This window comes from Geospiza fortis, unplaced genomic scaffold (assembly GCF_000277835.1).
Source record: "Geospiza fortis unplaced genomic scaffold, GeoFor_1.0 scaffold215, whole genome shotgun sequence".
Taxonomy (NCBI): Eukaryota; Metazoa; Chordata; class Aves; order Passeriformes; family Thraupidae; genus Geospiza; species Geospiza fortis.
In genome coordinates this window covers 538,943-539,242 of record NW_005054573.1, presented here as the reverse complement: position 1 = coordinate 539,242, position 300 = coordinate 538,943, and the positions used below count along the sequence as shown (strand labels likewise).

General features: G+C 52.3%; 1 protein-coding gene across 3 annotated transcripts in view; it reads left to right on the top strand.

Annotated features, from left to right (window-relative positions):
• The window catches only part of PFKFB3 (6-phosphofructo-2-kinase/fructose-2,6-biphosphatase 3), a 47,991-nt gene that overhangs the window by 22,843 nt on the left and 24,848 nt on the right, over nucleotides 1-300 (top strand). The window contains exon 1 of one of the 3 annotated variants that reach the window (XM_031064245.1): nucleotides 7-298. The exons of the other annotated variants lie outside the window; for them this stretch is intronic. Within the exon in view, the coding sequence (XP_030920105.1) occupies nucleotides 237-298 (62 nt within the window). The 5' untranslated portion in view covers nucleotides 7-236. Of the gene's footprint in view, nucleotides 1-6; nucleotides 299-300 lie in introns of those variants that run through there. 3 annotated transcript variants of the gene reach the window in all.

Here is a 300-nt window from a genome sequence, read left to right as displayed (position 1 = left end):
CCTCTTCCTCCTCCTCCCCCTCCTGCCGTAAAACCTTCACGAGGCTCGCAGCAGCATCCGAAAGCGCCGCAGCCGCTCGCCCAAACCACCGACTGCAACAAAACCCTTTTTTATTATATTTTTTTATCATATCTTTCCCCCACCTCCTCCTCCCCTCCCCTTTTTTTATTTCTCCTCCTCCCTCCCTCAAACGCATCAAGGTGGACGCAGAGCGCAAAAAGACCTTTGTTTTAAAAATGCCCATGGAGCTGACGCAAAGCCGCATCCAGAAGATTTGGCTTCCCAATGACAACCGCCCGG